Source organism: Oreochromis niloticus, linkage group LG23, assembly GCF_001858045.2.
Source record: "Oreochromis niloticus isolate F11D_XX linkage group LG23, O_niloticus_UMD_NMBU, whole genome shotgun sequence".
NCBI lineage: Eukaryota > Metazoa > Chordata > Actinopteri > Cichliformes > Cichlidae > Oreochromis > Oreochromis niloticus.
Window position 1 is genome coordinate 33250592 of NC_031986.2, and position 12110 is coordinate 33262701.

Here is a 12110-nt window from a genome sequence, read left to right on the forward strand (position 1 = left end):
TTCCCGTCTCAATAAAATTATTTCTCAGTTTAAACCAATCACAGTAGAGCAGTTGAATGGACAAGTCGCTTCAGCGTCACGTGATACATTCAGATAGTTCCTGGAAGTGCATAAACCGGGCAATTTAAATTTGTAGACTCAGAGACACAGCCGTCGATAAATTTATTATTTGTAGTAATTATTAATCTCTAAATGCATTAATTTAAAAAATATTATCTTATATGTAGTTACATTAATATATATGTATGCGGTAAGTAAACGGTCACCGTCACCCACGGCGTTAACAGATGTTACCACGGCAAGTTAACATTGTTTTTCCATCCACCCATCCATTCTCATCCGCTTATCCTTTTCGGGGTGGGGGACTGGAGCCTATCCCAGTTGTCATAGGACGAGAGGCAAGGTACACCCTGGACAGGTCGCCAGTTTGTCACAGGGCTAATTTAGAGTTACCAATTAACCTATCCACACTAATTGCATGTCTTTGGACTGTGGGAGGAAGCCGGAGTACCCGGAGAGAACCCACGCAAACACGGGGAGAACATGCAAACTCCACACAGAAAGGCATATATATCCAAAAACCCAGGAGTTGAGAATCTCAATACCTCCATTGGTATTCCCGAGAACAAGTTAAATGCACACATGCAGTAGGCTTGAATGGAATGGGAAACTGCCTGCTGATATTTAGCAAAGAATCATCAGTTACTGATGTAACATAAACTTTTATAAACCTATAGACATGTAATGACATGTAAAGGTGCATGTCCTGTAAATGAAACTATCTACTGTAGAGTTGGTTTCTGTGTATATGGAAATAAATAAAATGAAGTTAGTCTGCAGGCACATTTTGAGGCGGATCAGTTTGTACTAAAAAGGGAAAGTTGAGACTGAAAGCAAGCATCTTTATACATGGCCCTGTGGTCTAGAGGACCCCTGCACCACAATGCACACCCACACATGTCAATACAGAGTGCATAGCTGCTGATCACAGCTATACTGTTAAACGTGTGTGTCACTTTTAACAGTATAGCTACAAAAAATGTTAACAACACAACGGTTAATATTTTTCTGCATTATTTCAAGGTATTATTTTAAATGTTTAAAGGTTACCAGTGCCATTGACCGCAGTCAGTGCCATGCCCTGTACTCATACCAGTTAGAAAGACTGAGGAAAGAAAAATGGAAGAGAATAAGACAAGACAGTGTGACAGAGGGGACACGGCTATAAGTGAGAGACCGGAAATGTGTCCCTCTGCGGCTCACGAATTGCTCGAGCGGCTGCGGTGGCTCTTTGAAGCTCACGCACGCAGACCTAAGGTGAGTCCGTTCATTGGAGATCCGACTTTACCCTTTAAAAGCGAAAACATAATTACATTACTTGCAGTTTAAACCGCATGATCAATCTATAAATACAGATTGACCGTTTTTTAAGTGGGTATGCTGTAATTTCTTTCTCCTAACAGGTGACCTGACACTAAAAACTAAAAGTTCCAATTAAAACCTGAACTTTGATCTTTGCGCGTCCTCTGGCGGTCGTGGCTTGCTATTGGATCACTTCCTGTTCCTGTTAATACGTACAGGGGTGTTTTTCAGCAGGTTAATCTGTGCAGCTGTTTTTATTACATGCTTTTGTTTTACGTCTCATTTCATATTGTAACCTTCACGCGCTTTTATCAGGAACACACTCTTTGCTGAATCACCTGCAAATTATATGCATAATATTCACTCATTGTGTGTTTAGGGAGCTAACCTAATTGTTATTAGCTTATTAGCTTAGCCGAATCACTAGCAGCATGACTTCTTCTGTCCCTGGTGGTGTGCTATATGATAACAAGTAAAATACAGGGCCAGTTTTACCGATACGGATACTTTAAAGTTATAAAAGCAGTTTATACAGAGAAGAGGAGTGTGCTTGAACATGTTTTAATGGTCACTAAATCACAGTGATTGTAACTTTCCATAATAATTAGATAACACAACAAAACAACCCTTTCAGCTTTTCATGTATTTTGAAACGTTTTTTTTTTTTTTAATTAATTAATTTTTTTTTAGTAACCGGGTTTTAAAGCACCTTGGGTCAACTTCTGTTTTAAATATTTGTTCATGGTTAAGATATGTTTTTTTTTTTTCAGTTCCAATACTTGAATTTATTTAACACATTTCAGTTGACTATATTATTTAAATAACCAATAACACTTCATTTTATTTACATAACGCCAAATCAGATCAACAGTTGCATCAAGATGCTTTTTATTGTAAGGCAAAGAGCCAACAATCAAGATGACCCCCTATGAGCAAACTTCACTTACTTACTTAAATACTTTATTAATTCAGCCCAGAAGTAATTGAGTTCATTATTATTAGGTTGTTTTAAAAAATTCCTGAAAAGCCTTCAGCTTTCAGGGCTCTCTTTCGTGGAAGGAGCTCCCAGTTCAGTCAGATTTGTGTGGGATATTTTGCTCCTCGTAACAAGTAACGCATATGATTGATGTAATATTGGTGTTAAAACTTTTTTTTTTTTTTCCGTAAAAAGATCTTAAATGCGCCTTTCAGTACATTTCTGAACTAAAATGAGTTTGACACCCCTGAGTCAAGAATTATCTTTATGTTTTTCATTGTTAATAGAGCATTTCTCTGGCTTTTCTTTTTTTTTAACAAACAAAGTTAGAAAAGAAAAAGGGCCAGTCAACCAAAAGACCACTGAGGGTTAAGTCAAACCTGATAACAGGATAACACTCCTCAGAGGTCATGGTGAGGAATATTAAACTGCTGTTTAATCTTTCATTGAAGACTTGAAGATTAAAATGTCAAAAAAACAACAAAACAAAACTGTCTGTTGCCAGAAAGAGTAACTTCAGAGTCCAAAGGGTCATTGAGGAGAAGTTAATCTGTATGAGTGTCTCCACCTACCTGTGCAGTCACAGCCAGGTGTGAGGCAACAAGAACTGAGGCAGGCTCCAAAGGTACAGAAGTCCACTAGAGGAGTTTCTCTCAGCAGATGCAGGTAATGATGACAAAGTTCCTTCGGACAGCTCTGAATACTGAGCTGAGAATCAGGATCCTGGAGATATTTGATAGGCAGAGCAGTGAAAAACTCCACTGAGAGCTCCTCTCTAATGAAAAACCAGATGGTACATATGTCCGTCTGTTAGGAGCTCATCATATTTTACTGTTTTACTGTTAATGGACTGTGTTGTTTGTAATCTTACAGGAGACCATGGAAAAGAAGCTGATGATCATCGACACCGATTGCGGCATAGATGATGCTCAGGCAATAATGATGGCGTTGGCGGCGCCTAACATCCACATCCTGGGCGTCACCTGCGTGTTTGGGAACACGGCGGTCGACAACGTGTGTCAGAACGTTTTGAGGGTGCTCTCAGTCTGTGAGCGCAACGGGGTACGTTTACTGAAGCTGTCTGAACAATCACAATCTGAGAAAATGCAGATTTGTGTATTTTAATATAGATGTAATGTTCTTAAACGATTCATTTTATGTGAATTGTTTACTGAATGTTTCACCTGCTGTGCAGCACTTCGGTTCACGTGTGTTTAAACGTGCTGTAGAAACAGTCTGACTTTAAGTTGTTACTTTTCAAAGTATTGATGTAGCACACAGACTCGTTAGTCACAACAATAAGGGTATTGTCGAAATTAGAAGAGCGCAGACCTCCACCTATTCAAATATCAATTATTAAATAAAAACAGCATCACACACACACACACACAGATGTTATGTTTAGAAACAATGATCTGTCTTGGCTCCCCTCTCTGAGGTCCCTTTAAGGATTTTTTTATACCTTTGTAAATCATCCATTGGTTGTTTAAACAGATGGAATTTGTCTGCCTTTGAGGGTCAATAACAGACTTCCTGTCATGCCTGTTCAGAAAATGTTAGTTTAACCAAATTAGGAGAAAGGCTCCTGGACTAGTGAATTTCTCCTCACATAAACACAAATGACAGCATTAAAGTAACCTCCTTGGCGGAGTTTAATATATTGTAATCTTTGGTATTTTGTGACAAGTCTTGCAGAGCCTGACCAGCAGGGTTTACACCGCAGTGTTGTGTCAGCAAACTCAGGTGTTAAACTGTAAGGAAAGCTCTACTAATCTGAACTTCTTCCTGTAGATTCCAGTGTTTCGAGGTTCTGCTGGCCCTCTGGTTGGAGCAGGAAACTCAGCCACTGACCACTTTGGAGGTGATGGACTCGGAGATGTGATAAAGGAGAAAGATCCTCGTTGGGAGGAGAAAATCCAAAAGGAGCATGCAGTTAGCGCAATGATAAGACTGGTGTCCGAAAACCAGAACCAGGTTCCAAAAATCCTTCATTTAGTCACAGTTTGATCTTAAATTGTGATGCGTTTCCCAAAGAGCATGATTCTGTGCTCAGTTAGGCACAGATCTCAACAACTCCCTTTGAGAAAACACTAATGGAAGAAAACGTGTCCTCCACAGGTCTCCTTGGTGGCTCTCGGCCCGCTCACTAATCTGGCGCTGGCGGTCAGACTCGACCCCCATTTTCCCCAAAAGCTCAGGGACCTGTACATCATGGGCGGCAACATGGAAGGTAAAACGGCCTCGTGGTGACCGGTGTTCGAGCGTGAGGCGTTCAGGAGTGAATAATGGTGCTTCTGCCTTTACAGGAAAAGGAAACATGACTCTGTGTGCAGAGTTTAACTTCGCCATGGATCCAGAGTCGGCCTATATTGTTCTTGAGGAGTTCCTCTGTCCTACCTACCTGGCATCGTGGGAATATGCGTGCAGAAACGCACTGGCGTGGGTAAGATCTCCACGCTTACAGAAGTGCATGGCCCTGCTGTGTGGGTCACTTCAAACTGAAATTCCTGATTTGTGCAGGAGTTCCTTGAGGAGCTCGTCAATCAGGACACTCCGGCTGCACGCTTCATGAAGATGATAACGTCTAAATGCTGGGCTTATTCCAGAGAGGCCATGATGACTAAGAGAGACGTGTACTTTGGGCCGGGCTTTGTCTCCTATGATTCCTACGCCATGGCGGCCTGCATCGACCGCAGCGTGGTGACGGAGAGCATCGAGTGTCCCGTCCGCGTGGAGCTCCAGGGCTCCATTGCTCGAGGCATGTTGGCGCTGGATCGCACAAATCAGCTGAAGAAGAGCCACAGCGTGTTTGTGTTGACTAAATGTGACACAGCCAAGTTCAGCGAGCTTCTGAAGGAGTCCCTCAGACAGCCCTGCAAGAAGTAAAGTCTGGATTTCATTCATTTAACTGCTGCATCCCTTTGACCTTTTACTGACATCATTTTATAGCCACAAATGATGTCAGGGAAGATGGTTATTACTATAATATTCCCACCTGACCCATCACAATAAGCTGGATTGTTTGGAATGTTTTATTCAATAAAGCAATGCAACGTTTTACTGTTATAGGCTATTGTGATTGTTTTCTGAGTTAAAATGCCTCAAGAGTACATCAGAGTGGGCTGAAATCTGCGGCTTAATTTTATTTACAGCACGACGTTTTCAGAGCTAAGGACATTTAAACTGCAACCAAATCAATTTTAGACCCACTCCAAGTGTCACAATCTAAAAATAGAAAATTATTTGGACACAGGAGGATTCACAGCTAAAAGATGAGTGGAATTTTACAAAGAATGCACGATTAATAATCAGAAAACGGATCGAACATTGAGGGTAACAAAGCTTGAAACTTTGTCACATGAAAGTTGTTTGTACTCATCTCACAAACACACCAAATCATACCGATTACAATTTATTCTTTTTCCAATAATAAACTTTTAGCATCAGTAACATGCAACGTAACAGCACTAATGTAAAATCTCTTACATTAAAAATTAAAATCTGAGACAGAAGATGAGGATGTTCCACTAAACACGTGCTACATTAACTTTAAAAATACTCTTTGGAGGGTTTCACTGAATAGACTGGCTGTATGTTACTGTGTGCCAGTAATATATATAATATTCTAAACCGTAAAAATGTTTTCCATCATAACTTTGTCAATCAACTTCTTATTTTTTGGGGATAATGGGATATCGTGTAATATACACATATGTATGTATGAGGAACAGAACCAGCATTGTTACCGTGGATATTTGATCGGTTTTCTTCAAATAGTAGTTTTGGGTAAACTTTTAGGGCTCAGGCTTTCGGGTGGCTGCACACAACAACCTAAGCCTCTCTGCTGTTCCATGCCCAGTCGTGGATGCTCTGTGTAATGAGGTCAGTGTACGTACCTGAAGCTTCAGACGGCTCTTCACTCATTCTGAGGTTTTTCTACGTCTTGGGTCATAAAGGCTGGCTTTAGACAGAATCCACTGATGGGCTGCATTGAGGCCCAGTGTCATATAAAGAAGGATCATTTTGAATTTTGAATCATGTAAAGCTGTTGTAAAATCCTAAAGCTTGAAATGTTTCAATGGAATAAAAAAACCTGAAACGTGAGCGTTTCTGCTGAAATCTTTTATTTAATTTTGCTGACAAATCGAGGTGATGTACAATACAAACCTCAAACTTAAATATTTTTTTGATCACCTGACCAATTTATTCCCACAGAAGGCTTTGAAGAAAAAAAGAAGTAGGGGGGGAAATGAATTTTCTTGAAGCTTTTTTGGGGGCTGTTTCATGAAGAACAACTCTGGATTTATTCAAGATCCCTGCAGCCAAATAAAAGCCTGGTGCAATGACAGACCTCAAAGCCACCAATAGGAATCAAAGTGATGGTGAAAGCGGGACTTATGGCTTCAAATAAACGTCTGTTCCAACATTAATACTGAACTTTAGAGATTTTGCTCCAAGTGTCACTTTTAAAGGACAAACGCAGCCTTCACCGTGCTATCAGCCTCTTAACTTTAGGGAAACCTGTTAAAAGAAATCCAAATAAAAGTGGGCATCCCTCCCCACCCCCCGGGAATAAAAAGCTGCAGAGACCTATACGCAGCGCCAGGCTGGTGATCGCTCCAGGCTGCTTCCTGTCAGGAATCTGATTACAGGAGAATTTTCTTTCTGAGTACAGAGAACTTAAGTGCTACGGCGTGGCCTTCTTAGTTGGTGTTGTTGCAGGAGCTGGGCCACGGCTCAGAGCTGCGCCTGCTCAGGGTGGGGCCCCACATGCTCCAGGGGTTGTAGGTCCGACTCATCTCAGTGGAAGCCACGGCTGGTGGTGGCGATGGGGCGGAGCTGCTGACGAGATCGGTCAGAGGTGTCGAGGTGGTGGTTGGAGGGAAAGGGTTTAAGGCTGGCTCTGCGCTCGTTGACCAAATGGAGCTGCCGAAGGGTGTGGTCGTAGACCACGGGTTGCGGCCGTTTCCCAGGAGTGACTAAGGGGAAAAAAATTAAATAAAATCATGAACAGGAAGTCAGAGTATCTGCAAGCTGCATCATGTCACAGAAAAGCTCTCACTGTGGTTGAGGCAGGCGTAGGGCTGGGGGTGCTGGTCCAGGAGTGCAGGGGATCGCTGGGGCTCGGTATGTCCCAGATGGAGGAGGGGACAGTGGTAGTGAACTCTGGCCAGCTCTGCTGAGGCTCAGATGGCTTTTGGAGGCTCATTCCACTGAACACTAAAAACAACAGACACCACACACATTTTAGCTGGAAGGCTGTGAACAATCTGAACACGATGCTCTGCGTCTGTCTGCTTACCTCCCGACAGGTTGAAGGGGTTGTTGGAGCCAAAAGCGGAGAAAGAGTTGGCCGACTGGTAGTTTGGACTGCTGGTCGCGTCGATTGGACTCCACAGTCCAGAGCTTTAAGACAAAAAGGAACGCTCAGTTAATAGAGCTGGCCCTGGGACACCGATCCAGAGTGCAGCACATTAATGTCAGGCCACGATCACAAGAGAGTGGAAATTTGTGCAGCAGTGTGCTGATCTACAAACAAGGACACAGCCACTTCATTTCAATCCAATCCAAACATTTGGGGAGAAAACTCTGTGACGAGTTTCAGGACAGAACCAAAGCCTTGGCACCTGTTCACAGCTTTGAGCCATTCACCTGCGCCAATACCATCCTCATTATATCTGCTCTGTCATTCCAAATAAATGAACACTCCTGTGGCAGAGCAGAATAACACCTCATGCTTATTTCAACACTCATTTCAGCTCAATTTGCAGTAAACTGCCTCTAAAATGAGATATTTGTGCTGGTGCACACTTTCCTTTCTGTTACCTGTCTGAGCTGTCGCTTTCAAAGGATCTCATGTGCTCCAGACTCTTGCCTTGGCTGTCAGTTTTACCTGCGCCAGAGCCACCTGAGGGGAGAAAACATCCTGTAAACAAAGCACAGTGGGAAAAATGTTCCCACTAACATAAAGGATTGATTCAGCGCTCCATATTCACCTGGGCTTTTGTCATAACCTTTAGTTACAGCGTCAGCAAAGGTGAGGTTCCCGTTTTTGCCCGGCTGCGGGAGGGCTGCAGGCAGTTTATTTCCTGGGGCTTTCTTCTGGTTTATCTCACTGTGAATATACAGCACGTTACTAAAACAGCATGTGTTCAGTACTCTCTTCTTAGAATTGCAGCATGCTTTATTCTGACAAATCAAGATAAAACAAGTCCCGTCTATGACCTCGGCGCGTCTCACTGTTAACGAGAGTCCTAAACGACTGACTGTCCTGCATATGAATCACCTGTTGCTGCTGACCACACTGCTGTAGGTGCCTCGAGACAGTAAGCTGGGGGAGGTGGGTGGAGGGGAGCAGGTCCCAGCTGTGGCCGATCGCTTCAGGAAAGGATCTGCATTTATCGTCTGCAGGGAGATCTGCTGAAGACTGTCAGCTGCTGCGAGAGGAGGCGGGAGAAAAGCAGCTCGTTAGACTCGTCGAAGACCGGTCTGAACGCGAGCTGACGCCACCGATTGGGTCTGGACTTACGGATGCTGTTTTTGGAAAGAGGGACGTCCCACTCGGGTGAAGCGCACTCCTTCTCTCCTTCAGAGCTGCTGCTGTGTCCCAGCTCTGACGCTTTGGGGAAAAAGGAAGGCCGCCCGTCCTCCAGCTTTCCGTCTACTGTGAAAAACACGCCAAAACCACCAAGGTCATTCTGTGGAAAGTGCATCTTAGCTGCCTGCTGGCCTTCGTGCATCTGACTCTCTAAGAATCGGCTGATTTTTTTCAGCATGTTACATGACGCCATGCAAAGTTTTACCTTTATAATATGAATATGTTCTGAGGTATCGAACCTCCAAGTACACAGAGTGGACTGACAGACACATGAAATCTATGTTTGTATAAAGGTATAAAGGAAACGTTTAATATCCTGTAAGTTGTTTTGAGCAGCCACCCAGCCCACATGAAGATATGACCCCGCAGTGAATTCTCAGAAACAGATGCAGGGTACTAATGCTTTCTGATTCTGCTCCTCTACATCACAGACATTGAACTGCTGCTTTTTATTCAAAGTATGAGCCCATCATAGTGACGCTCAAAGGAAAAAAAATAATTAAGAACAAAAACATGATTATATCTTGATATATCAGATAGATAGATAATCAGGTGCTACACCCACTAAAAGTAAGTTAAAGGACTGAGCCGTCTTTAAATGTGTTTTTCAGCCCTGGAAATTTCAGGTGAATATCTGCTGTATTTATGAAGCCTCAAAAATGGCAGTAAAAACAAGGAGAAACCCCTACGTGCTTTGAGGGCCTGTAATACTGAAAATATTCACAGTAAAAAGGTCAAATTCTGGATTGCTTCATTAAAGAAAGCTATTGTATACAAAACTCACATCTAGGTTTCTGTAGAGGTCTCGTCTTTGTGATGCTGGTGAGAGGATGGAGAGATTTGGAGGGGAAGTTCTTCCGCTGCTTGGTCTCCAGCGGTGTTACGTAGGGCAGCTCGAGAGAACTGAGAACACGAACGATTTGTCAGGAAGAGAACAAAGTAGAAGCAGTGGCTTTTAGTTTAGCTTGTAGGTGGCTGCGAGGAGTCACACCGAGCATTTCTATGTGTCACTGATGTTTTTTCTCAGATATGAGACGCAAATAGAACATCAAGAAAAGCCTTCTGTGGAAAACGTGAGGTCATAAATGAGTCCACTGTGTTATTTTAGTCACTTTAAGATGGAAAAAAAAAAAAAAAAAAAAGACTCAAACCTGGATTTTTCTGCTTGGTTCTCCTTCTTTGTGGTTACTTGTTTCTTTGTTTTGGGTTTAATCAGAAAATTTGATGTTTCTTCTTTTGCCGTTTCCGGGGTTACTGTCCTTCCTTTCTTTTTTACTGGTTCCTGGAAAAAGTGAAGCATATTTTTAGCAAACAACAAACAGAGACCATGAGCTGGCACTAGGGATGGGTACCGGTGTCCGGTGCCATGATGGCACCGGTTCTGACATAAACGGTAGTAACCAGACCGAAAAGCAGCGCACATTTCGGTGCTTTTTTTTTCCTGAGCCAATTCTAGCCAATCATTTTATGTTTCCAAGGATAGTAGGCAGTTAACAGTTAAACATGAGAGGTTTTTGGACAAAGTTTGTGTTTTTTCATTGTTTAAGCACTGCTTCCAGCCAAGAGTGAGACCATATATGCCCTATAGCTGCAGAAAAGGCTAACATTGTTATCTTTTTACAAAAAAACAAAAAAACAAAAACAAAACAAAAAAAAAAACAGCTGAACATGAGAGATTTTTGGACCAATTTTGTGTTCTCCATTCTTTAAGCACCGTTTAAGCACCGGCACCGTTTCAAAAGTACCGGTTTGGCACCGGTATCGGATAAAACCTAAACGATACCCATCCCTAGCTGGCACGTACTTTTTTTAATTTTTACCTCTTTAATGTTGGTCTCCACATCTGGATTGGAGGTCTCTGTAGTCGTGGAGGAGCTGTCGTCGTTGTCGGCGAGATCTTTGAGCTCGTCTCCCTGAGTCTTTACTGTTGACTTTTTCTCCTTCTCTTCCTTCTTTCTCTGGGCTTTTGCTTTAGCGCGCAGCTTCCCTTTGGATTCCAACAATGCAAACGATATCAGCACACACTGTAAAACGCTGTGAACGACCACAGAGAGTTTCTCCTCTCATTAAAAGTCGTGTCTGTACCTTTGCTTGGTATGGACTGAGAACTCTGCTCCTGAAGAGTTTCGGGACCGAGCGGCTCTGGACGGTCGAGGTCGTTGTCCATGGCTCCAATGAGGTTGGCGAACTCTGCTTCGTCGGGGCAGACGCCTCTGTGAGGCAGCGACGGGCCGCCTAAGCTTGGACTCTGGAAGTCAGGCTGTTTGCTGCTGCGAACTTTGCGGTTGGTTACCTGGCAGGGAGCAGAAGGGCCTTCATTGCCCGAGGCTGAACTTCCTTTGGTGAGCTGGGAGGAAGGAGGTTGCATAGGTGGGCGAGTGAAGCTGATCCTGGACCTGTTACCCTGGCTGTCGGAGTCTGGCGAGGGACGGCTGCTGTTTTGTCGGCCTCCCCGAGCTGCCCCGTTGGTGGATGCGTATAAACCTCTGGAGTTCTGTGGTGGGTCGCTATAGATGAGTGTTCACAAAGAAGTCTGTCAGTAACTCTGTACATGCTGCATCTTTATAGTTTTAACATTTAAACTATCTCTGGGCGGTGATGCAGGGAGAAGCACCTTATCCTCTGAGTGACACACCGAGCACTAAGTGAGCATTAACAGGAACGACGGTGACAGAAGCTTAACTTTCAGGGGGGAAAAAAGAAGAAGCAGCTTTTCAAAATCTTCATTTGAGGCAAAATCATCAAACCTTCTTGGAGGTTTGACTGCCGAGTCTATAGATTATCAAATTATTTTAAATACTTTGTTAAAATAATTGCTCAAATAAGCTCCCAGAACACTTTAAAGATGGCTGCTGAGTGAGAAGATTTGCATGTAGAACTATTTGGTCTCAATTTGAATTCTCAGCTGTACTGAGAACAAGCACGAGATAAAAAAGTTTATCCGCAACCATAAAGTTTTGCTTTGTGCTCCATCTCAGTGCGCCTCCGATTAAAATTCAAATCGACTGAATGGCCGGCGATAACGGCCAATAAGCTGTTTCAGTGCCAGACACGGTAAAAACTGCAGGACGCGGTTAGCCACAGGCAAACAGCCATCAGCAATCCTCTCGCCGTGTCAGAGGCATTTAATCCAGTTAAAAAACAGCAAATCTGTGTTCAACAAAGCAAAGAAAA

The 12110-nt window shown here is 43.1% G+C and overlaps 2 protein-coding genes across 8 annotated transcripts in view; one reads left to right on the forward strand and one right to left on the reverse strand.

Annotated features, from left to right (window-relative positions):
• Window positions 1-125: 125 nt before the first annotated feature.
• On the forward strand, window positions 126-5404 carry si:ch211-201h21.5 (inosine-uridine preferring nucleoside hydrolase). Of its 4 annotated transcripts, XM_003444222.5 has the most exons (7): window positions 126-250; window positions 1106-1317; window positions 3212-3400; window positions 4130-4312; window positions 4457-4568; window positions 4645-4781; window positions 4859-5404. In XM_003444222.5, the coding sequence occupies exons 2-7, from the start codon at window positions 1180-1182 to the stop codon at window positions 5222-5224; spliced, it is 1125 nt and encodes a 374-aa protein (XP_003444270.2). In that variant the 5' UTR covers window positions 126-250; window positions 1106-1179; the 3' UTR covers window positions 5225-5404. The 4 variants fall into 4 exon arrangements, with proteins under 4 accessions (XP_003444270.2, XP_025758839.1, XP_005451296.1 ...); XM_025903054.1 differs by lacking the exons at window positions 126-250; window positions 1106-1317 and adding an exon at window positions 1572-1596; XM_005451239.4 differs by lacking the exons at window positions 126-250; window positions 1106-1317 and adding an exon at window positions 2821-3004.
• A 1305-nt stretch (window positions 5405-6709) lies between these two features.
• The window catches only part of tmem131 (transmembrane protein 131), a 35319-nt gene continuing 29918 nt past the window's right edge, over window positions 6710-12110 (reverse strand). For 2 of the 4 annotated variants that reach the window (XM_019351479.2, XM_019351476.2), the window contains exons 31-41: window positions 11022-11443; window positions 10757-10938; window positions 10088-10218; window positions 9721-9839; window positions 8868-9002; window positions 8625-8775; window positions 8335-8453; window positions 8165-8246; window positions 7641-7744; window positions 7401-7558; window positions 6710-7317 (exon numbers count right to left, since the gene is read on the reverse strand). In XM_019351479.2, the coding sequence (XP_019207024.1) occupies window positions 7042-7317; window positions 7401-7558; window positions 7641-7744; window positions 8165-8246; window positions 8335-8453; window positions 8625-8775; window positions 8868-9002; window positions 9721-9839; window positions 10088-10218; window positions 10757-10938; window positions 11022-11443 (1879 nt within the window). In that variant the 3' untranslated portion in view covers window positions 6710-7041. The remainder of the gene's footprint in view (window positions 7318-7400; window positions 7559-7640; window positions 7745-8164; window positions 8247-8334; window positions 8454-8624; window positions 8776-8867; window positions 9003-9720; window positions 9840-10087; window positions 10219-10756; window positions 10939-11021; window positions 11444-12110) is intronic. The other 2 variants (XM_019351478.2, XM_019351477.2) reach the window with 2 other exon arrangements.

What these genes read in the sequence shown, in the direction of transcription:
- si:ch211-201h21.5 (XM_003444222.5), top strand. Translation starts at nt 1,180, where the DNA reads ATGGAAGAGAATAAGACAAGACAGTGTGACAGAGGGGACACGGCTATA. An exon ending in CAGTCTGTGAGCGCAACGGG is followed by an intron (nt 3,401 to 4,129) that starts GTACGTTTACTG and finishes TTCTTCCTGTAG; the next exon opens with ATTCCAGTGTTTCGAGGTTC. An exon ending in CATGGGCGGCAACATGGAAG is followed by an intron (nt 4,569 to 4,644) that starts GTAAAACGGCCT and finishes CTGCCTTTACAG; the next exon opens with GAAAAGGAAACATGACTCTG.